The sequence below is a fragment of the Sorex araneus genome, chromosome 11, assembly GCF_027595985.1.
Source record: "Sorex araneus isolate mSorAra2 chromosome 11, mSorAra2.pri, whole genome shotgun sequence".
Lineage (NCBI taxonomy): Eukaryota > Metazoa > Chordata > Mammalia > Eulipotyphla > Soricidae > Sorex > Sorex araneus.
In genome coordinates this window covers 10,615,891-10,638,542 of record NC_073312.1, presented here as the reverse complement: position 1 = coordinate 10,638,542, position 22,652 = coordinate 10,615,891, and the positions used below count along the sequence as shown (strand labels likewise).

The following is a 22,652-nucleotide window of genomic DNA, read 5'->3' as shown; positions in this document are numbered from 1 at the left end:
ATTTGGGGTCACGACCTGCAGCCTAAGAAGCTAGGCTCTAGGTCACAGGGTGTCTTTTTGATAGAACCCAGAGCCTCAAGAAAAGTGGGGCACCTCAAACTTTGGAGATAAATCCAGTTAGAATTCAAATATGTGCACAGGACTCTTGCTAAGGGCATACCAGCCTCCTAGGAGTTAAAAAGGCTGTATTTATTTTTCCCGGAAAGAGGGTCAGTTTTGGAACACTAACAGGACCTGGTGTATCCCACTCGAACTATGAAAATATGAGGTATTCAGGGGATAAACTACAGAATTCAAAAGCCTTTTGGGAAAGAAGGTCCCAAGACCCACTCTGGGACTGGTGACTGAGGAACAAGGGAGGGACTTGGGGGGATCTAGCCCAACTGACCCTTTTGATGTTTGCCTTTTTCCTCTTCTTAGCACCTTTTAGCTATTCTCTTAGGAAGCCCTAAACACACAAGGCATTTTGTTGTTGTTGTTTTGGGGCCACACCCAGTGAGGCTGCTGGTACTCAGGAATTAGTCCCGGTGGTGCTCAGGGGACCATGTGGGATCCTGGGGCTTGAACTCGGGTCGGCCAAGTACAAGGCAGGAGCCCCACACACTGTACTATTGTCCCAGCCCCCACACTGGGTGTTTTATGCTCACATTCAACCAAATATTCTAGGTCACCTTGGAGGAGGTGTTGCCATCTAGCCCCGACTAAACTATGGCAAGAAATGTTATATTTCTCTCTCAAGACCAGTCAGTCGTGGCGGCATATGTGAGCCCACCCAAGTCCAGCTCTCAGCTTCCTTAACCCCTTCCCTGGTCTGGATCTGTGGCGTTGCTCAGGCACCTGTGTTTCTCACTTATCCTCACATTTCCTTTCTGCCTTGCTTTGCATTTAGAAACTGCCTCTAGCCATGACATGGACCACAGAGAAGGTGGCTGAGCCCTGACTCCCTGCACCCTGGTTCACGGTTCCGACTTCGGCACTCACTGTGTGCCCCTGAGCAAATGACGCACCCTCTGTGTGCCTCAGTTTCCCCATCTGTAAAAGGGAGACCATTTGTGCTAATTCAATATGCCAGTCTAAGTAAAGGGCTTAGAACAGATCCTTACACAAGCAAACACTCAAGCCATGTTAGCAACTAGAGAGGTTTTTCTTGGTCAACCATACTATCTCACCTACCTCGGGGACAAAATCCTTGAGGCAAAAGTGCAACAGAGTAAAGATGTTTGACAGGTGCCCCCAAACCCTCTTTTTGAACGTTATCCTGTTAATAACTCAGCAGGCTCACCGATATTATGTCCCACTTGGAACCCTCATCAACAGCAACTTTTCTTGGCCCCTTTTCTTTAGTTAATTGATAATACTTACTGAGCTTGTATGGGCCAGAGTTACCTGCCTCTGGATCTTCATGGTCATGGGGAGATGCTTTCATCACCTCTGATTTGCAACAAAAAGGAAAGGTCCAATGTCACATAGCTACTAACCAAGCCAAGGATTCTGACACCCATCCATCCACACACATTTCACAGCTGTGCTGGAGCCAAATAAAAGCTCTGATTGAGATCCCTTCACTCCCTTGGCAGGCAGCTATCACCGATCTGCAGCACAGGGACCTGGACATTCTGACCCAACTTCAGCCTCTGAAGGAACCTGGCAGAAAGGAACACTTAAACCATCGGGAAGTGCTACTGGCCCCACAAAAGGGCCCTTTTGTCAAAGGAAAACCTCCCAAGCCTCAGTTTCTTCAGCATTTACAGACCCGAGGAATTTTGGCTTATCAGGTAATGGAATTGTTTTTAGTGGCAAGAATGAGCTCATTACGGATGCAGCTTGTGCTAATAATGATAATTTGCTGCACAGTTAAAATCACCTCTGTACCTCCCTCCCCGACAGACGATGCTCTAGAAATTATAGGCTATGCAGAAAGAGAAAAGATCAAGATTAAGGAAAAGAATTGTAGCACGGAACCGCTTCAACAAAAGGAGTTACTGGTGTGCATGCTGAACTGGGTGATCTTAATCATGGAAGTTGCAGGAGAATTAGATCCTATTAAACAGTGTTCTTAATTGCCTTTAGTCAAATGTGTTCCTTCTGTCATCAGGTTGTTGCTTTTGTCTTGGTTTTAACAGCTCGAGCCCTATGCATCAGTGCCAAGGGCAGATGCCCAGTAAGCGCCAGAGGAGATGAAAGCAGTCCATCCTGATCCTGTTCTCCTTAAGTTTCTGCATAATCACCAGAGCCCAGAGCAGCAACACAGTGTGGGTTGGGAGGATTAGTCGGTGAACCTGTCCTGGGTCTCCCGGGACTTCAGTCACATTCCCCATTAAAGACCAGGAAAGACACTCAGAGCTCATGGCGCATGGATGGATCCCCAGGCTTCACATGGTGCCCCAAGCTCCAGCAGGACCCACCCTGGAGCACTGTCAGGTGTGGCCCCAGTCCCTCAACCCCGCCAAACGCAGCTAGAAAAACTCCTCAGTAGTCACTGAGCTTTCGCTCTGGCCCTTGGATGGAGGCAGAGAGAGATGTGGCTTCCCCCCTGCTGAATATTCAATCTCCAAGAGATTTGAATTTCTTTGAATCAACTAAAGATTTTAGCCAGAACATCTGTTCCTGATTATGACAGGAAGGCTGGCTGATTGTGGAAAACTGGGGGGAAACACACACACACACACACACACACACACACACACACACACACACACGACCACCACTGAGTAGTGGTCAAGCCAATGCCAGCTGTGAGCAGCGGGTGTGGGAGTATTTGTTGGGGTGGAGTTTCCTGTCCTGTTCTCCATGTGATGAATGTATGGGGAGATCCGTCCTATCCCAGCTACTTTTAAATTCCAGGAGGTCCTGAAATCCCAAATGCCCTGGGATTCGGCGTGTGGTTGCCTTCGCTGAAACAATTCCCTGTACACTCGACAGGGATGGTTTCTCTAGACAAAGCTTCTTAGCTTCTCTGGTGCCAGACACCTTCTGGCTCTCTGGTAAAACCTGTGGATCTTTCCTCAGAATTATGTTCTGAGGCCATTACTCTCCTTGAGTAAATACATGAGATTATAAAAAGGACCTAGTGACAATGAAAGAGTATCAGAATATTGAAGAAGCAAATCTATAAACTAATTTGTTCATACACAGAATAACAATAACTCACAGGAGAGGGTCGCTCTCATCTGATTCCAGTGAGAAGGTGTTGACCCACATCAACATTATCTAAATCCGAGGATTTGAAAAAGCCTATGATTCCCGTGGGGCTCAGTGGCAGGAAGGCGGGGGTTATGCCAGTATCCATCACTGTCACTGTCACTGTCATCCCGTTGCTCATCAATTTGCTCAAGCGGGCACCAGTAACATCTCCATTGTGAGACTCGTTGTTACTGTTTTTGGCATATCAAATATGCCACTGGTAGCTTGCCAGGCTCTGCTGTGCGGGCAGGATACTCCCGATAGCTTGCCAGGCTCTCCGAGAGGGGCAAAGGAATTGAACGCAGGTCAGCTGCGTGCAAGGCAAACGCCCTACCCACTGTGCTATCACTCCAGCCCATAAAAAGTAAATCTATAAATGAGGGAAATACATTCCCCTCCTCCCCTCCAGCCTTGGAGGTCAAACAATATTTTCCTCATCAAAGTTGACCAATCTCCTGGTTTTGGCCTACAGAATGTTCCAGCCTGTAGGCATCCTGTGGGAAAATCTCCCTGCTGTGGGAAATCTCCAGCAGCTGCTGCGGCAGTTTGGGGCTCTGCACATAGCACAGTGATCTCAGGATTCCAGAAGATTCTCTGGGGATTGTCTAAATGCTAACGGTGGCAGGGGAGGTCAGAGAAGGGACCTGTCAGTGACAGGAGGGGGTCACCCAGTGCTGGGGGTTCCTGACCTCCACCCCCATAAGATACTCTGCATCCAAACCCCTAGCACGTTAGACTGTGACTGATTTAAAACATGGTCTCTGCAGGAGTCATGGCAAGGTTCATTTGAGGCCACACCAGGGAGGGATGGGAGCTAATCCACATGGCAAGTGCCCTTTGAAGATGACACAGAGGGGACAACAAGGAAGTTACAGAGATGGGAAGCACGTGCCCAGGACTTCTGGGGATTCTCAGTGAGTCCCAGGGGCTCAGGGGATGAGGCTCTATAGGTGGCAGAGGGAGCCTGACCCTGCTCACCGCTGGACTCTGAACTCCCAGTCTCCAATCCCCACAGGACCATCCGCTTTGTTCTCTGGCACTCCTCCTGCTTTGCGATGCGAGTGTTGACTGCCCCCCACATCCCCCCAAACAGAAACAAAGATAGCTGGGATTTCCTGGATACAGGGGTTCCAAAAGGCTGGGAGGGCTGGTTCTGTATCCCCAGAGGCTGTTGGTCCAAACAAGGACTGATTGACCATTAGGGAGCTGGCCAGGACTTCAAAGAACACCTGTCTGGGGACACATGGTTATATTTGGGCGGAGAGGGGTAAGGAGGATGCTCCCCTGCTCTGGCGCCCACGCAGGACAACATGACCGGGTAAAAATACCACTCAGAAGCCACCAGCTAATAAGTTTCCTTTATAATCCCACATGACAAGAAACCGTCTCAATCATGAACAGCATGCCGTGGCCGACCCATCGTGGCAGGCAGACGCTGAAACTTCCCGAGGGCCTGTCGGGGTGTTGGGAGCTGCTGGTGCTCAGATTTGGGCCTCCCTTAAGGCCGCCTCTGTGGGAGGCGGTGCAGGCTCCCGGCCCTCAGAGGGCTTGGGCGAGGGCAGAGGTTTGAGCTGGAACCTCCGACTGCAGGAAACGCTGGGCCTCAGAGCGAAGCCATCCATCCCCAGACGGCAGCCCTCTCGGGGAGTCCTTCCCAGGGGGTAAACGCTGCCACCTGGAAGAGAAACGAGCCCCCAAGTCCACGTTGCAGGTAGAGACCGGCCTCCAACACCCCCACCCGTCTTCCAAAGGGCAGGAAGGAGCGCAAGGCTCCCCCTTACTTGGGACAGAGAAATTCGGATCATCTGGCAACATGTCATCATGTGGCAAGACCTTGGGGACAGGACCAGGAGGCTCCTGCTTTGACTTAACTCCGTATATCCTAAAGAAGCAGAGAACATGCGTTACTCCCGTACGAATGAGACCAAGGAGGACTGTGGTTCCTGCACACCCTGGGCCACAATCGGCTTCTCTCGGACCCTCACAACCTAGTCTGAAGGTAAGGGTTCTGGTCTCCATTCCCCAGAGGGGGAAACTGAGGCCCCAAAGTGGCCCCCTCACCCCCCACACCCAGCAACCAGGGCAGTGTTCTACCCTTTTCCCATGTTGCTCTTTGGACAGGTGTCCCTTGCAAATCAGAAAAGGCCACCAATGGGGCTGGAGTGATAACACAGCGGGTAAGGCATTTGCCTTGCATGCGGCCAACCCAGGTCGATTCCCAGCATCCCATGGGGTCCTCGGAGCCAGGAGTAACCCCTGTGCATGCCAGGTGTGACCCAAAAAGCCAAAAAAGAAAGAAGGAAGGAAGGAAGGAAGGAAAGAGAGAAAGAAAGAAAGAAAGAAAGAAAGAAAGAAAGAAAGAAAGAAAGAAAGAAAGAAAGAAAGAAAGAAAGAAAGAAAGAAAGAAAGAAAGAAAGAAAGAAAGAAAGAAAGAAAGAAAGAAAGAAAGAAAGAAAGAAAGAAAGAAAGAAAGAAAGAAAGAAAGAGAAGAAGAAGGAAAGAAAGAAAGAAAGAAAGAAAGAAAGAAAGAAAGAAAGAAAGAAAGAAAGAAAGAAAGAAAGAAAGAAAGAAAGAAGGAAAGAAAGAAAGAAAGAAAGAAAGAAAGAGAAAGAAAGAGAAAGAAAGAAAGAAAGAAAGAGAGAAAGAAAGAAGGAAAGAAGGAAAGAAAGAGAAAGAAAGAAAGAAAGAAAGAAAGAAAGAAAGAAAGAAAGAAAGAAAGAAAGAAAGAAAGAAAGAAAGAAAGAAAGAAAGAAAGAAAGAAAGAAAGAAAGAAAGAAAGAAAGAAAAGGCCACCAAAGGCCAGGCAGGGGGCAGGGACAAGGGGGAGCAGAGGGAAGTCCCAGAATTGTGGACCAGCCACGGCCATGACCCCCACAGCACTCACTCCTCGTAGGGTTTCTTGTGTCCACGCTTGGCTCGTTCTAATACATCCATGAAGTCCCGGTAGCAGTTCCTCGCGACCGTGTAGCGCACGGAGCAACCCAGCTCTGTAACCTTGGCCCTCGGCAGGTAGCCAGCCCAGCCCGGGATGGGGGGCTCACACAGGGGTTTCTTTATGTGTTTGATCTCTGCAAAAGAAGGTCCCAGCCATCCTGAGGGCTCCAAGATGTCACATGGTGTATGCTGTGCCCAGTTAGGGGGGGAGCCAGTGGTTAGCCGGGGGAAACCCCGAGGTCTCTGAAACAGGGCACCTACGGCTGGGGGGTTGATGCTGCACCCCAGGCACCCCAGGAAGGGCTACCCATAAGGTCCCCCACTTAAGTTTCTCACAAACCCCAAGAATTTGGTGCCATCATTCCGACCCCTTTGGGGAAGGAAACATTCTAAGACACTAAGAGGGCTGGAAAGATGGCTCTGTGGCTGAGTGCCTGCACACAGCATGCAGGAGGCTGGCCAGGTCTGATGCCCAGCATTGCACCATCTCCCAGCCCCTAAGAATTGCTGGCAGTGACTACAAACTTGGGGTGCTGGTGGTAATCCTTGTTGGGGGTAACCAAGTGTGGCCACAAAAACAAAAAGCTCAAAGAGACTTGGGGACTACTGGTGTGACTTAGTGGTAGGGCACGTGCCTTATGTAAGGAAGTCCTGGGTCAGGAGAGAGAGAGAGAGAGAGAGAGAGAGAGAGAGAGAGAGAGAGAGAGAGAGAGAGAGAGAGAGAGAGAGAGAGAGAGAGGAGATCTAAGTTCATCTTGCAAGGCCACAGTTGTCTGATTCCCAAAACTTTGCCTTTAAACGTGCCCTTCTTCCTGAGATCAATTTTTCTAAAGAGCTTCAGCATAGCTCTTGGACACAGGAAATCAGGAGAAGCTCGCCTGGTAGGAGAAAATCCACCACCAGCAGGTTCCTTTCTGCTTGCATTAAGGACCTTGGCTAGCTCCCATGGGCTAGAGGAAACCTTTCTGCCCTGTGCATCCTTCCAGTTGCTGGAACAATCAAATCTGGCTACTCAGACCCAGCACTTCAGCATGGCCTCACCCGAGAGGGCACCTAGCCCATTGCTCCCCATCTTGACTGATGCACAGAAAAGGATAACAACCTGGCCTGGATCACACAGCGAGTAGGCTGGTCCCGCTGACCTAAATCCCAGTGGCTAAGGCAAATATTCTTTGCAGTGTCTTGGGATCTTTAAGTCCCTGAGCCACAGGGAAAGGTGTCTCTCATTGTAAGCCGTGCATCCTTTTTTTTTTTTTTAGCTTGGGGGCCCGCTGCCTGGGGCTTGGGAACTGGGCTTTGGTCTGTGCTGGGCTCCAGGGCCCGGGGAGGGGCTGGTACCCAGGCTCAGCGGGTGGTACCGCTGGTAGTACTGGTACAGCACTCCCAGGAGCGTCTTTTCAGAGCAGATGGGCGTCAGCGGCGGGACCGCAGCCACTTCAGCATGCAGCTTCCTCTGCCGCTCCTTTTTCTCCCGTGTGATCTCCCGGAAGGTCTGCAGACAGTGGGACATGTTGTCCTCATCGGCGATGCCCTGGCAGCTAAGGTAGGGCACGAAACCTGCGAGGCAGACACCATCGCAGCCCTCAGGGAGCAGCTCAGAGCTTGCTGACGGCCCCGATCTCAGCCCCCCCAACCCCCCGGCCCACCACCTCGGCACCTCTGCCTCCGCCAACAACACTGCAATTCCCCAAAGGCCGTTAATACTAGCGACACTGTTGTTTTCACAGTGGCCTCGGTCTCCCAAGGCCGCCAAGAAATGACCTTGGAGCTGGAGAAGGAAGGCCGGTTGGGAACAAAGGCAATGCCAATGGTGCTCTTTGATAGCAAAGCCCCCGATGTCAGCCGCACAGCAAAATGGGGCGCGCGCTTAATGGGCCCAAATGACAGTCTGAGGAGTAATTGAAATTATTCATCTTTTGAGAGAGAAAGCTTATTTTCCTTGACACTTCCCAAATGCAATTTGGGATCTTTCTTGTCGGACCATAGGAAATTGCGGGCTTATTAAAAGCCGAGACCTATTACCCAAAAAGGTAAATTCATTATCTGCGAGACCCACCCCCAGAACAATTTTTCACCATTTCCCACAAAATAACATATAATCATTACAATTAGTGTGGGTAAAACACAACTATTTATTTAAAGTGCGAGCTGAATCCCTAAGTACTAGAACGTTGTCACAATAGCGTCCTTTCATAATGATAAACGAGGACAAACTGGTTACAAACGTCAAGCTGAAAAATAAATGAACGAATGACTCATGATTGAAGCCCTTTGTCTCTTGGTCAAGAAAGCCTGGCTCCTCAGCCCTCCTGCTGCAACACATGTGCGAGGCCCTGGATTTGAGACCCAGGATTACATGACACCCCCCCCCACCCAAGAACCACTGGGCTCCAGAGCCACCCCCCACCCCGCCCCATCCCATAGTACCACTGGACCCAAGTCCCATTGCACTGTTAGGCCAAGTATCATCCAGAGTGGCCCCTGGGCCCCATTTGGGTCCTGTTCGGGAGCCCCATACTCCCACACTAAAATCTGACTTCAGAATTGAAATCAGGACGTTTATACCCAGCACGTGCCCCGACTCCCTGCCGCTTTGGGTAAACTCTAATCCAAGGGTGGAGGCATGGTTCAGTCCCACTTCCAAGAGTCCCCTTGAGCACCATCAGGAACAGCCCCCAGACTCACGAGGGAGGTCCCCAGCCCAACAACAATGATAAAATATAATGATATGATGCTGCCTTGATTTTCACCCACCATCTCTCCTCAATATTTAAGCACCAACGGGGATAGCACCCTACCCCAGTGCTATCGTGGAGAGGGTATAAATGTGAGGGCCTGTCAAAGTGCATGCCCCCACATCTGAACCCCTCTGGTCTGCAGAGACGTCATGAAATTGAACATACACACACATAGTTGTGCATGCACTGGGGAATGGCACCTTTCCTGAGGCTTGAAAAAGGTCAAAACGCTTTTGGTAAGCACAGATGTTAAACCCTGACTCCTCGCCTCAAGGAACCAATGAGCAAGTCGTCCTTTGTCTCTAGAGTTGGTTTGCCTAGAGAGTGGCCCCAGAGTTGGGGCCAAGGTCTACGCCCCGGTCCCTGTTAGTGTGACCTTACCTGGAGCCAGGAACATTGCAGCTATAACTAAGGAACACCATGGACTAAACCCAAGAGAAAGGGAGGGAGGTTTGGTGCCAACCAGAGGTGGGCAGAGGCGGCTTGAAGGGTGAAGTGAAGGGCAGAGATGGGGTCTCCCCCAGAACTTACAGGGGGCACGGACCCTGGCCCTGCCAACAGCTTGACTCAGACCCGGCACCTAGTGAGAGGCTGTTTGTAACAGCCGGAGGAGACAAGTGCCCTGCTCTCATAGACATTTCCCCCTACCACAGAAAAATAAGTGACTTACAATGGCTCGGCAGGGATTGGTATTGCCATCTGCTAGAAGCCAAAATTGTTTGTTTTTTTTTTTTTTGGTTTTTGGGTCACACCCGGCTTTGCACAGGGATACTCCTGGCTCATGTACTTAGGAATTACTCCTGGCGGTACTCGGGGACCATATGGGATGCTGGGATTCGAACCTGGGTCAGCCGCATGCAAGACAAACCCCCTATCCACTGTGCTATTGCTCCAGCCCCCAAAACTGGTTCTTAAGGTCAACCGAGGAACAGGGTGAAGCTCGACACCTTCAAACTCCCCCCTGCACCTGTATATAAGGTGGGGCTGCGGGCCTCCAGGCACCACTGGGTTTATGAGTTTTACTCCTTGTGTCCAAGCTCTGGAAGTGTCTTAAAAGCTTGTCTCTGCACTGGTCTAGTCAGATGGCATAGGCAGTGGGCCCTAGACAGAGACAGTGAGCAGGATCCCGGCCGTCCTGCAGGGCACCTGACCACTTACCACTGTAGCCTGGTGTGACCGGCAGCTGGACCATGAAGACCTTAGATTCCATTTTTCTGCTCTCTGGGAATAGAGGGAAGGGAAAATAAAACAGATTCACTGCAACATGCCTGCAAAGATCTCACCATCTGGGTGTCACAGCCCTTGGGAAAAGGAGGACCTCGCTTGGGCACTGGCATGAAGAGGTGGCATCATGGACAAAAATGACAGCTACAGCCAGCCTTGTGTGTGCGGCCATCTAAGCTGACCAATCTGCTGGCAGGAAGTCTCACCTTCATGTGAACTTAGGCAACAGGAATGCAGATAGGTCAGCCCATGGGCCTTTCCAAACCCTTCCTCGGGTCCTCCTCCCATCCATTCAACCTTCTGTCCATCCACTATACAATTCTCCATCCATGCAGTCATCCACCCAGCCAACTTTCCATCCTTCCATCTAATCTTCCATCCATCCATCCATCCATCCATCCATCCATCCATCCATCCATCCAATCCAGTCTTCCATGCAACCAAATCTTCCATCCATCCAATCTTCCATCATTCATCTGCCTATCCATCCATTCATCTAATATTCCATCCAATCTCCCTTCCATCCATCTTAAACACAAACTGGTGCTTCCCAATGTGACAGAGATTAGGAGTATGTACAGGAGCAAGACTGGAAGCACCCAGGTAAGAACGATATACCTTAGGGGAGAGGGAAGGGGAGGTGCCCCAGCCCCGGAGCCTGTCTTGGTAGTGCAATCAGGATGCAGTGGCAGTTTCGTGACTCCCAACCCCCACCCCATGTTGTTTGCAGGCCAGACTGCATTCTGGTGAAATCCTCACTGCCACATTCTTAGAGACAAGAAAAAGAGGGTGTGGGGGGTTAAGCACCCTTTTGGGGGGCAGGGGGGCAGGCTCCAAGGGCCGGAGCTTGGACTCTGCAGGCTGGTGCTCCTACCTCCACACAGTCGGCTCCCACTCCAAATAAAAGTGCTTGAAGGCTCTCGCGCCCAGAGTCTGAGGGGCAGGGTGTTGCTGCCTGCAAGGGTATGCTGGGGATGGGAGTCGCACCCAGTGGGCTGTAGGCTGGTGGGGGTAGCGCTCAAGTAGGGGGTGGACTCGACAGTTGCACCTAGAGGCCTGCCTGGAAGCGGCGGAAGAAAGGAGCCTGAAGCCTTGATGTGCTGGTCGTGAGGGTCAGCCAGGGGCTAGAGAGCTCCTACTCTGCGTGAGACTGTGGGACAGCGCCCCTGCCCCAGCCCTCAGTCTCTCACCTGGGTCCACCATGATCACAGGGTCCGGCTAGACTTCCAGACCACGCCCCAGCGTCTTGGCCTCCTCCGGCCTCAGGCCTTTGTGAGCTCAGCAGCCCCAGGAGGGGGTGTGGGGGGTGGGGAACTGAGGGGCGGGGCCGGGCAGACCAGGGGTGGGGCTGGGCGGGGCCTGCTGGTAGGGCGGGGTTTGGGGGTTGGGGACGGGGCAAGGGCTGGGACTGCGGGACCAGAGCTGTTCCCACAGGGCATCCTTCTCAGCATCTTTCCTCCCACTCAGAGCTGAGCCCCGCAGGGGCAGGGAAGCCCACCCCTGGCCCCGCTAGTGAAATCCAGACTTCTGCCCATCAAATATTTGACTCCAAATCTCTTCTGGGGAGAGTCTCCCCAAGCTGGCCCAAGCCACCCTTCTCCCCTGTGGTCTCTGGGGCGTGCTGGGTTAGGGCCTGGAGGTCTGAGGGCGGGGAAAGAAGAGGTTAGGGTGGGGGGGGTAACAGGGCCGCTTTGGGGGAGGGTCAGTGATGGTGCCTGTGCCCACCCCAGAGGGCTGGCCCGCGAAGTGGGAACCAGGTGGGCTGTGGGGGAAGAGCTGGCAGGCCTCTGCAGGGGCGGCTCCGCTCCTGCACCCCTCCACCCCCATCCTGTTTCCGCTCAGGAAGCCCAGTGGGAGACGGGTGTCCCGGGGGCAGGCAACAGGTGCAGGAAAGTCCCATTGCTTCTGGGCACCCTTATTCCCCCTCATGCACGTGCAGAATCTTGATCTTGCATTGAAGCCATCTGGAAGCCCACCGTGGAGGCCTAACTTTGCTCCCTGCCGCCCCCCATCTGGGTGCCCCCTTGTCCCCCACCCTGTACCCAGCCCCCCAGACTTCTCTACACTTGAGGAACTGAACTTCCATCGAAGGCCAATGCCATCACCCGCTGAGGAACCTATTTATAGTCTCCACTTCAGGTTCTGAGGACCCAATCTCAGACCATCTGGAAGTTTCTAGAGCCAATGGTGGAGGGTGAGCCAAGCAGTGCCTGGAACAAAGGCAAGGCTCTAGATGGCAGCAGATGTATGAACGCAGGGCACTGGCCCAGCCTTGCCTTCTTGTAAGTGAGCCACGTTGGGTGCTGTGGGGCTGTCAACGGCCTTCTTGGGGCTGGACAGGGCTTCCTTCTGGTTTAGCAGGGGCTGGGACATCCATGGGACCTTGGTTCCTAGTGCACAAAGGAACTCTGTCTGGTTGGATGAAGCTACTACCATTTTCAGGCAAGAGACTGAACATCCACTGCCCCCAGGCCCCCCCACTCACCAGAGAGAGGAGAGGAAAGGGCAGGAGGGTAATGATGCACCCATGAACCCATTGACAAATTCAGGCTGATAAAAATTTAAAAATAAGGTGCTGGGGCCACATGAGATCCAAAGGTTTGCTTTATTAGACATCTGTGAAGACGGTTTGCAAATACAACCTTGTCGAGTTGTGTGAGCTGCGGCGAAGTCCTGTGGAGTTTGGATTTATTTTTGTGGTGAACCAGAGTTGGATGGCTGCTGTTTGTAGGACAGAGTCCACTGTTCAAAGCAGATGAGAGATGGTGCCGCTGCGGCCAATGTCCCCCCCGTCATGGAAGCCGCTTTCCCAGCATACACACACGCGCAGCTCGATTTCAGCTATGTCACCTCGACAGTGAGAAGTCCGATCCTCAGTTAGGATGCAGTTTGACTCCGTGGATAGGGACGCATGCGACTCTTTGCCACCCTGGCGATTTACCAGACCTGGACTCTAAAAGCTAAACTTGATCTAAGGGACATTCTATGGATAGGGCAGGCTCTGTAACCTGGACGTATCTTAGCATCATGCTGTAAAAATCTGACGTCTTCTATCTCCTGTCTGTAACCTGTCAGTCACACAGCATGCACTGATGCCTGCTTCCCGGAAATGGGAGTGCCCGCTGCTGTGCCAGGGACAGCTGGGGAGCGGGTCAAGGTAGCAGGTCTTGGAGAAACTGTCTAACGTCAGGAAATGCCTCCAAGTATAACTAATCTGGGGCTTTTACTCTAGAATATTTTTAGTGGGGGCAAGAAGGGTGGGGTAGATGAGGGGTTTCCCTTTCAGGAGTTCGACTAGTGGGGCTGCTTCTCTGGAGTCAGAATGAAGTCTGACATCATTGTCCGCTCTGCCATCATCTATCCGGGGTATTGCAGACTGAGACATCCTGAGTGTTGGGGGGAGGGGAGCGGGAAGGGATCATTTACCTTTGCCAATAAAGCAGGGGAACCTGCTGCTCCTACTTCCACTGCATCCAGCAGAAAACCCAGCACAGCTAATTTTTATGTACCCCTTGATTCCTTCCTGTAACCCTGGGACCGAAAACATCCCACAGAGCAGACCTCTGCCCCATGCCCCCTGCCCAAAGAAAGATTTGTGTGTGTGTGTGTGTGTGTGTGTGTGTGTGAGTTTTTCTGCCCAGTCCCATTGCTCACCAAGCCAGATAGCTTAGTTCTTTAAGACTCACAGGAGAACAGGATGCAGGAGCCGATGCACCCTGACACAGAGACGGTGACCGTTTGGGGATGGGGCGGGCATGGAGAAGGGTCTGATGGCGCTGGGGCACAGGGGATCCATTCAGGCACCCCAGTCTGACCACAGGCACCTTGTCTATTGCTCTGTCTTGCAAACATAGGCCATAGCTTTAGTGTCGGAACAAATCAACAATGCATGGTCACAAGTAAATGACAGCATGGAAAAGTAAAGGCAGCAACGTCAACGACAGAAACCAAAGAGCATTTTCTTCATTTTTTTCCCCCCTTCAAACAAGAAAAGCACATTGTAGAAATAAGGAAGTCTGTACAATATTCTAGTATCGTATGTACATAAAATTATAACTAAATCGAAAAGTCTTATTTGGAGTTTATGGCTGGCAACCTCAAAGAAAGACCCCTAACACGTAGCTTTGGAAGCCGATTGGGCAGAAAAAGACCCCCTGCAAGTAGACTATGAGGCGAATCACCTGGACTCTAGTTCTGTGGTTGGTTTGGATTTTACATTCAAAGGGAGGGAATTCTGCAGCCAGCGATGTGAAAAAGAAGGCGAGGCTGAGCGTGGAAATGCTATTTAAAAAATCTGCCTATATCAGGTGTGTGAGTCCAACTGGCACCAGAATTTGCTCCTCGTCTGCCTGGCTCTAGTGATTTACAATCGTGGAGCTCTGGCAGGTGAGAACCAGGGGAAATGGGTCATGAGTGAAGAGTCCTGATCCCCGCTTGGTTCTGGACGGTGGTGAAGCCCAGCTTCGCACGGGGTGGGGGATGAAAGGAAGAATACAGATCCCACAGTTGGCACCACGGACCCACAGTTGGCACCTCAGTTGGCCAGCCCAGGGCTTAGGGATGTATTTGTTCCAGCCTTTTCCTCCTTGAGCTCTTCCCAGAGGGCTCCTGAGTCCCACTCACAAGTGGGCAGGATGCGGCTGGGCATCATGGTCTTCCAGGGGGCTGCAGGCCCAGGTCTGTGCCTAGGACTACAGGGCCAAATTTCAGCTCAACCCAGTCCCCTGTGGCAGATTGTGGCCCCCACTCCTAGACCTGAATGTGGTTCATGAAAGGGTCCAGGAACTTGTTTGTTACAAGAGCCAGGAGTTCTCAGGCAGTGCGGGGATCTCCACTTTTCTATCCAACTTGTAGGGATGTAACATTCAAATGCAGCATTTCCTATGACATTCCCTGCCCACCTACCACTGAAGTATCACTTTTAAGATGTGGGAATCAATGGCCACAATACTCGGGGAGAGAGCATGGGCAGGGGCGAGGCGCTTCACTTAAAATAAATACGGGTTTGTTTGTTTGTTTTCAGAGAAGGGGGTAGGAGGGCCTCCTAGGCCTGGGTCTGGGAACAAGGAGTCAGTGCAAGCTCCTTGAGTCACACAGAGCCCTGCGCAAGCCCATGAGAGTGGCCTGTGAGTTCTGACATCTGGATTTGGCATTTTGGAATTCTATCAGCATAAAAGGGTGTCAGGAGCCGCTGACGTTGACATGGGCACTATAATATGTATTAGGCCACATGCAGTGTGAGCGGCCAGTGGCATGGGCCAGCGTCCATGTGTTAACATCCGGCTCCATCCACACAAGGCCATGCCTAAAATAGAGCCCCGGCAGGCAGTTTATCTATCCTCACCAGGTAAAAAAAAAAAAAAAAATGCTCCCAATTCCCACCAAATCACCACTGCTAGTCCTATGATGCGGAAAAGAACCGCAGATGGGTGGCCCCTGATACTGGCTGCCAGGGGGCGGGGGGGGGGGGGGAAGGCTCAAAGAGTTAGAGAAGCTCAAAGATTTCATTTCCGATCCAGGAAGGAAGATCCCCTACCCGAGAACTCCTGGAAGCCAGCTTCATCCCGGCTGGAGGAAAGAGCTGATTCCCTTGTCGGGGGTTTGCCCCTAGGGTCCTAAAAAACCAAGTGCCTTCCTGGGACCCTTGCATTTTTCTACTCCCAAATCTGTCTTCAGCTCCAATGGACAGTTGACGCCCTCATGCCCTCCCAGGTCCCCAGTCATTTCTCTCCTCGTCGATGGTTCTCTCCCTCCCTGGTGAAATTTTGGAGAGGGCCAAGGCCAGGGTCAAGGGCAGGGTTTTGGTTTTTTTTTTTTTTAAAAAAAAAAAAGTCTGAGTAGAGGGGTGTAGGGGAGATGCAGGTGAGCAGAGTCCTGTGACGGGAGACCCCCGTTAGTAATTTAAGAAATCGATCCCGACCTTGACACTCTTGGAGGTGGCGATGTCGATGGCCGTGGCCTTGATCTCCGTGTCCCCGAACTGCATGAGGGTCTGGATCTCCCTGCGGGCGGGCACGGCGGGGCCGCCGGTGCCGGTGAGATCCAGGCGGAGGGTGCCGCACTTCTTCACGCCGGGGTCGGTGATGAAGCTCACCTGGTCGCGCTCGGCGCTGTAGATGTTGATGATGATGAGCAGCTGCGAGGGCTTGGCGGGCGTGTAGCTGCGCTTCACCAGCTCGCCCAGCGCCACCGACTGGTCGGCCGAGATGAACTTGTCGAAGACGTCGGTGCACCAGCGCGTGCCGTCCTTGACCAGCAGCTTCTCGGGCGGGTGCTTGCCCTCCACGTAGCGGTTCAGCACGCCCACCCCGTAGGTGAGCGGCGAGCGGCGCACCTTGATGACCGCGGGGTCCAGGCCGAAGAGCACGGCGCCCTTGAGGATGGTGAGGCCCACGTCCTGCGGGATGATGACGCGGCACTGGTCCCCGAAGGCCGTCTGCACCGCCTGCTGCAGCAGCGGCGCCTCCGCGAAGCCGCCCACCAGGAAGAGGAACTTGACCGTGGCCACCTCCGGCTTCTGGAACAGGTCCCCTGCAAGGAGACAGAGAGTGGGTGGGATGGTGCCCGTCACTGCCCGCCTGCGGTCGTGGACGGCGTGCCCATACCCCTGCGAAGGACCAGAATGGGAGGTGGGGGGCGGGGGTTGCACACCCAGCTGCCTCAGGAATGCAGAATGAAGCGGTTGTCGCCACGAGGAGCACGTCTCACCAATAGGGGGCGCTGTTCTATACAGCTTCAAGCAGGTGCTGAGGAAACGGATGTCTTCTCTACCCCACCCCGCGCTGCAGGGCATTAGATGGGTTCCATGGTTCTCGTTACAACACCACTGATACGCGGGGGCGTGATTGGGGAGGGGTACCAAGTAGATGTGAATGGGGGCTTGCATGCCACCGAGATCTCCCAAGTCTAGAGTCCTGAGCTGGCCTCTGCGAGAGCCAGCTAGAAACTGCAGGCTCCGACTCTCCCGGCCCTCCCCAGGCACCCCCTCTTTGCTGTACACCCCCTCTTCCCTCGTGGGTTACAGTTCCTGATTGGCCCCGACCCAGCACAGACTAGGGGAAGCGATCCAGACCCTCTCCTCTGCAGGGGCGCCCCACACCTGCCCTCTGCCGCTGGGGCACCCGCCTGGGACTCCTCGTCACGTGCCCCCTGCCAAAGTGACTTTGCACACACTGGTGGGGGAGACCGGAAACAGTCACCCCAAGGACTCCGCCCCCGCCCCCGCCCCCGCCCCCATGGATCCTGCGGCCACTCACGGAGATGCTCGATGATGCTATCGATGGTCGGCTTGAAGAGGGCATTCATGGCGTCCGGGCTCATCCTCAGCATGCCCTGCGAGGACCACTTCACAAAATCCACGCTGCGGGACCGGGCACAGAGACAAGCGAGAGTGTGTCAAGGCAGGCCTGTGTGCGGGCCCTCCTGCAGGGGACACAGGCCCCAGCCAGCCAGCGGGCACGGCTTAGAGGGCACACTGTGGAAATGCCCAGTACAGCCTGGACAAGGCCCCAAGACAGCAAGAAGTGAGAATGGAACCTTGCATATTCCTCTGCTCTGTGCTGTGGCCAACCCCGCCCAGGACAGAGGGACTGGGCCAAGGGCAAAGAGAAACAATGGGGGTGCCATCCGGAGCTCATGGGCCGAGCTAGCTGGGGGCTAGAGAGACAGTACAGTAGGTAGGGCGTTTGCCTTGCCATGGCCGACCTGGGTTCAGTCCCCAGTATCCTATTCAGTCCTCAAACGCTGCCAGGCTTAACTTCTTGAGTTCAGAGCCAGGAGTAACCCCTGAGCATTGCCAGGTGTGACCCCGAAACCAGACCAAAACCAAAAATAAACAAATAAATCCAACAAGAGCTCATGCTCGCTAGGGACAAGAGCCGTGTTCGCATGTCCTGCTCTCCAGCACCACAAGTCCGGGTGCTGCCCGTTCTGGAGCAAGCATGGGTGCCAAGGCCGTGCTGAGCCTAACCCTACCTGGCTTCTCTAGCCGTCCAAGCAAGGCCTGGTGCGGCCAAAGCAGCAAAGCAAAGCTTCCCACCTACTCTCAAGTTCAAAAGGGTCAAGGGAGAGAGCTCACGGGGATGAGAACAGCTCAGTTCCATCCCCAGCACTGCCTGATCCCCCGTGCACGACCAGGGCGAGCCTTGGAGCACCACCAAGTGTGGCCCCCAAACAAACCAAGGAAAGGGGCTTCTAACAAAGGCCGCTCTGTCCCTGGGCAAACACCCTACCCGCTGTACTATACACACCCTACACACAGCCCCATCTTCCCGAAGAAGACCCCGCCTGCTGTCAGCTCTACCCGGGCCCGCTGCTGAAGGACAATGGGGGGAGGTGTGCATGAAGTGCCCCCGGGTGGGTGGTGACCCCCTCCCACACCAGGAGAAGGGTGGGCAGGGTTCAGCCCCTGCTGCCAGGACATGGTATCCAGCTGGGAGCACTGCCCTAGTGGGGGAGCACTGTGCCCAGAATGCAGCTGCCCGGCGGTGTCTGGCTTGGACCCGCTCCCAGAGCAGGAAGACCTGAAGTCCAGTCTACCTTGTTCCCTAGAAGACACAAAAGAGCCACCCGGCCACCCGGGCAGCTCACACTGAGGGGTGGCAGTTTCTGCTCAAGCAGCAAAAGTACCAGAGCCGGGAGCATCCCCAGAGGGCAAAGGGCGCGCAAGGGGACACAGGAGCTGGCTTGAGGAGGAGCCACTGCACCCGAAGGGACAGTGTAAACATCAGGAAGCCTGTGACCACTGTGGCTTATATATAGCACATCCACGATGCTCTGGTGGATGGTTGTTTTCGTGGGGGCTCCACGCAGTGCTCAGGGGTCCAGTGTGTGTGGGCAGGTACTTCCTGAGACATTTAGCCAATTGGGCCAGAGAGTTCCATGTGGACCAGAAGGGGATCAACAGGCCCATTCCTGAAGAGCTGTGGGGAGGGGGCACCAGGTCACAGCCTGCAGTGCTCGTGGAACCAGGCGAGGCAGGGATTGAACTCATGTCCTTGCTATGCAAAACATGTACCTTAAAACTGGTCCTTGTTCAAATCTATGGATTCTTAAGGAGCTCCTTTGCCCCAACAAGAGAAAAAAAATTTAAAACATATTAGCTATGTTTAGCTAGTAGAGAATGGCAAGAGATGGGCTCCTTTTTCAAAAAGAAAAGAAAATAGGGGCCAGAGACATAGAACAGGGGTAAGTACATAGCTGCATGCAGCCAACCCTGGTTCAACCCTTGACACCACCAGAAGTGATCCCTAGCACACAAACAGAAACAACCCCCGAATACTGCTGGGTGTACCTCCCCACACCTGAAAAACAAAACAAAACAGAAACAAAAACTATTAAGCTATAAATGAAGGGGAAAGAGCCATGCCTTTTTCCTGTCTTCCCTATGTGTGCTGGTGTGGACACCCACATGCTGAGAAGTTTCTCGCAACAGCACTGCAGCTACTTGGGGGGAGGGACGGGCTAAGGAGCGAGAGACGGGCCACACCCTGAATCAGTGAATCCATTAATGGCTCAATGAATTAGTTCATGAATCTCAAATTAATTAACAAAGGCATAGACACTGGCTGCTACACGTGGCAGAAGCCATTGGCACGTGGTCTGTGTCCCCAGGGAGAGGGGAAGGGAAATCCTAGCACGGTGAGGGAAATGTGCCAAGAAGCCCCTCCAGGACGGAACGAAACCTCTAGACCCTCAGTCAGTTACAGAATTGCCCTAGAAGGGGAGAGGAACTCACTGCACATGCGAGAATCAATCCCTCCCTATGACCCACACACACACACAGATGCGCGCTCACACACACACACACACACACACACGTTGTACACACACACACACACCATGTGGGGAACTGAATCCACACAGCAGTACTTTCTCAACAGCAAGCGAGAACAAGGAGGGACCCCCACATGAAGGGGGCTTCGGGCATGTCAAACCGTGGCTGTCTGTACCTCCCATCTGGCGCTAATACAAACTCGGGAGTGAGGGAAGGAACAAGACTATTGGGGGGATTTTTTAGACCACACTCTGGCAGTGCTCTAGGGGGCTACACCTGGCAAGGTGCATGGGGGTCCCTCTCAGTGGAGCTCAGGGGAACTAAACCCAGGTCTCTCCTGAACCTGCAGAGCTGTCTGGCTGTGTCCTGGAACATTTTTGGAGGGGTGCAGGGGCCATACTGTGGTGCTCAGAGGCTGTTTCTGGCTAAGTGATTGTTGGGTTGTTCTCATGGGGCTCAAGGGACCCTGTCAGCGACTGAATCTCCATCTCCTGCCTGCAAGTATGTGCTCCAGACTTATCCCTCTGGCCTAGAAAAAAAAAAATCTTATATTAACTGGCTCTTGAAGATACTGCAGAAGTGTAAGTGTGATGACGGCACCGTGGTTATGATTTTACGCGTATTTCCTTTTGCGTGCACACTGACATGTTTATGGATTAGATGATAATCTAGCTGAGATTTGCTTTCAGAGCGTTGGGGTAGGGTGGGGGAGGATTTAGGCTGCAACTGACACTTGCTGAAGCTAGATAATGAGGCTCTTTTGACACTACGAATGTGTGAAATTTTCCACGATAAAAAGGTGTTCAGAAACCTATTATTTTTGTCTATTATTTTTAATGCAGCTTTAAAACATCTTCCAAATACATTCATTTTATAACAAGCTGAGCTAGTAACATTTGTCTGCAGTCAAGAGACTCAGAATGGGGGTGAGGGGTGAGGGTGGGAACCCAGGCTCCCAGTGAATCCATTCATCAAACATTTACGGAAAAGGCACCAGCTTCTCCTACAGACATTGGAGGAGTCAGAAGTGACCAAAGGTTTGCTCAAACTCTCCAGCTTTCATAGCACTTACCAACTTTCAGAGTAGAGCTTGTAACGGTTAACACAGTACTTTCCAGATCCCAGGTATCTGGCTAAGCACTTAAGATATATGAATTCATTTCACCCTAAAAGAGCACCCTTGAGGCAAGTGAAACGAACACCTGCATTTTTCAATTAAAAAAAATGAACATCAGAGAAGTTAAGTCACTTGCGAAAGGTCACACAGAAAGTGTGTAGAGTTGGTACCCTGAATCTACAGTCCTTTCCTCCACCCCCAAAACTCTCCCAGAATGTCCCGAACCACGGGAAGTCCTACTCACTTGCTTTTCCTCAAGGCATGTTCGACGCTGTGACCCCGGAACTTCTTGTAGTAGTCAATGAAGGAGAAGGGCAGGGTGATGTTTAGGGGGTTGGTTCGGTCTGGGGCAGCCGCCCTCTTGCGAGACTCAAACGCGATCATTAAGTCAACCCATGCCGCGGGACGCTTGATCTTGAATTGCTCGATAAAATCCTCTCCAAATATCTTACAGAGGAGTTTTTCAAACTCATAATCTACTCCTAAGGATCCGTAGGGGCCACCTGAGTCAGGAAAAGAGACATGAGGATCTGTTAGAATTATATCAGCATCTAATTCAGAGGGGCCCGAGAGAGCGTACAGAGCATAAGGTGCCTGCACTGAGTGGCTGGCCGAGGCTGGCTCCCTAGCACCGGAAGGTCCCCCAAGTACCCCTTGGTATGGCCCTGAAGGTCCCCAGAATCAGTGGGGTGCCCTGGTTCATCTCCAGCACCACTGGCCTGGTCAGCCAAAACCCACTGAGAGGGCGTCTGGGGCCCTCTGCATACTGCTCAGAGAGCCCAGTCTGAGGAAGCCCCCCTGCCCCAGGTCCCTTCACTGCTGAGCACAGAAAATACACATGTGCTCCACACATGTGGGGGGGGGGGGTGCATAGGAGCACATGTGTGTTTTAGTCCTCAGCCTAAGCGTTCTCTCACACTGCCCAACCCTACTGGGTTCTTCTCCTTGCACGGGGAGGATTACTTTTCCCTGCAAAGATGATTCTTCAACAATAGAGTCACAATCAGTTACCTTTTACGCAAAACCAATGCATGGAACCTATGAGGAACATTCTAGTACGGCCACCCCAGAAAGCCCAGGCCAGGGTCTGGGAACCCAGTGGGCCTTGCTCCATCCCTGCAGTCCTAACCAGTCCTCTGTGCTTGAGCAATCACGAGCCTCGCTCAGGTGTCTTGGGGCCCCATTGGAAAGCTGCACTGTGTCTATAAGTCGATTAGCCACCGGAGTTCTGATCCCAAGGGCAAGGCACTGCACGATAGCACGGGAAGTCTCCTGGCGAGGACCTAAAATGGGCGCATTTGGGGCTGAAGGTCAGTCAAGATGACCGGTGCCTTCGAGACGCTGTCGTGTTATTTTGTTAAGCAGGTACATGCAGGCCTCAGAGCCCTCCGCTATGGGATGCCAGATGCCGGTAGCACAGAGAACGGAAAATCAGAAACAGATGAGGAAAACGCTCTGGAGGAGGCACGTGCTCACCTGTAGCTTTGTAGAGTTCTTTGAGGTGTCCCTCGGGCAACCGGATCTGATGCACGGTCAGGTCCACGGTGCCACCACCACTGTCCACAACCACATACTTGTCACCTGGTACAAAAACAGCCATCCTGTACATAGTCCCCCACCCTAAAACAAGTTGGAGTGTGGGGGTTGCTAATTTGGGGTCCATAGCTAAGCACCACTGACT

At 52.8% G+C, this 22,652-nt stretch overlaps 2 protein-coding genes across 7 annotated transcripts in view; both read right to left on the bottom strand.

Moving 5' to 3' along the window:
* Positions 1 to 4,546: 4,546 nt before the first annotated feature.
* Positions 4,547 to 11,313, bottom strand: C11H10orf82 (chromosome 11 C10orf82 homolog). Of its 3 annotated transcripts, XM_055119422.1 has the most exons (6): positions 10,954 to 11,313; positions 10,014 to 10,076; positions 7,456 to 7,674; positions 6,068 to 6,251; positions 4,965 to 5,065; positions 4,547 to 4,858 (listed from the first exon to the last, which is right to left on the bottom strand). In XM_055119422.1, exons 2-6 carry the CDS (start codon positions 10,063 to 10,065, stop codon positions 4,665 to 4,667), a joined length of 750 nt encoding a protein of 249 aa, XP_054975397.1. In that variant the 5' UTR covers positions 10,066 to 10,076; positions 10,954 to 11,313; the 3' UTR covers positions 4,547 to 4,664. The 3 variants fall into 3 exon arrangements, with proteins under 3 accessions (XP_054975397.1, XP_054975396.1, XP_004611959.2); XM_055119421.1 differs by lacking the exon at positions 10,954 to 11,313 and having other exon boundaries at positions 10,014 to 10,407; XM_004611902.2 differs by lacking the exons at positions 4,547 to 4,858; positions 4,965 to 5,065; positions 10,954 to 11,313 and having other exon boundaries at positions 6,064 to 6,251; positions 10,014 to 10,407.
* Positions 11,314 to 12,665: 1,352 nt separating this feature from the next.
* HSPA12A (heat shock protein family A (Hsp70) member 12A) overlaps positions 12,666 to 22,652 on the bottom strand; it is a 125,576-nt gene continuing 115,589 nt past the window's right edge. For all 4 annotated transcript variants that reach the window (XM_055119664.1, XM_055119663.1, XM_055119666.1 and 1 more), the window contains 4 exons: positions 22,448 to 22,552; positions 21,216 to 21,474; positions 17,336 to 17,439; positions 12,666 to 16,610 (listed from right to left, as the gene is read on the bottom strand). In XM_055119664.1, coding sequence (XP_054975639.1) covers positions 15,973 to 16,610; positions 17,336 to 17,439; positions 21,216 to 21,474; positions 22,448 to 22,552 — 1,106 coding nt within the window. In that variant the 3' untranslated portion in view covers positions 12,666 to 15,972. The remainder of the gene's footprint in view (positions 16,611 to 17,335; positions 17,440 to 21,215; positions 21,475 to 22,447; positions 22,553 to 22,652) is intronic.